At 56.7% G+C, this 564-nt stretch overlaps 1 protein-coding gene across 1 annotated transcript in view; it reads left to right on the top strand.

The window, feature by feature from the left end:
• Positions 1-256: 256 nt before the first annotated feature.
• PHALS_09899 (Collagens (type IV and type XIII), and related proteins) overlaps positions 257-564 on the top strand; it is a gene marked incomplete at both ends in the record, with an annotated part of 765 nt that continues 457 nt past the window's right edge. The window contains one exon of the mRNA XM_024725233.1: positions 257-505. Coding sequence (XP_024576031.1) covers positions 257-505 — 249 coding nt within the window. The remainder of the gene's footprint in view (positions 506-564) is intronic.

The raw sequence follows: 564 nt of genomic DNA on the forward strand, positions 1-564 counted from the left end.
AGGGGTTGGAGCGTTTGGAGATCCGGGGGTTGAAGTGCCGTTTGGCGTAGGCGATTCATCCTTAGTCTGCTTGTGTTCGTCCTCGTTCTGCTTGTGCTCGTCCTCGTTCTGCTTGTGCTCGTCCTCGTTCTGCTTGTGTTCGTCCTCGTTCTGCTTGTGTTCGTTCTCGTTCTCCTTGTGATCTCCTCCAACCGAGGTAGGGGTGTCACCACCTGTAGTCGGAGTACCAGAGGCTGGGGTGCTACTTGGTGTAGGGATGGGAGTAGGCGCTCCGGGAGTTGGAGTGTTGGGAGATCCTGGAGTCGGAGTATTGGGGGATCCTGGAGTCGGAGTATTGGGGGATCCGGGGGTCGGAGTATTGGGGGATCCGGGGGTTGGAGTACTGGGAGATCCAGGGGTTGGAGTGTTAGGAGATCCAGGGGTTGGAGTGTTAGGAGATCCAGGGGTTGGAGCGTTTGGAGATCCGGGGGTTGGAGTGCCGTTTGGCGTAGGCAACTCATCCTCCGTCTGCTTGTGTTCATCCTCGTTCTGCTTGTGTTCATCCTCGTTCTGCTTGTGTTCATC

Source organism: Plasmopara halstedii (genome assembly GCF_900000015.1).
Source record: "Plasmopara halstedii genome assembly, contig: Scaffold_437, whole genome shotgun sequence".
Classification (NCBI taxonomy): domain Eukaryota; phylum Oomycota; class Peronosporomycetes; order Peronosporales; family Peronosporaceae; genus Plasmopara; species Plasmopara halstedii.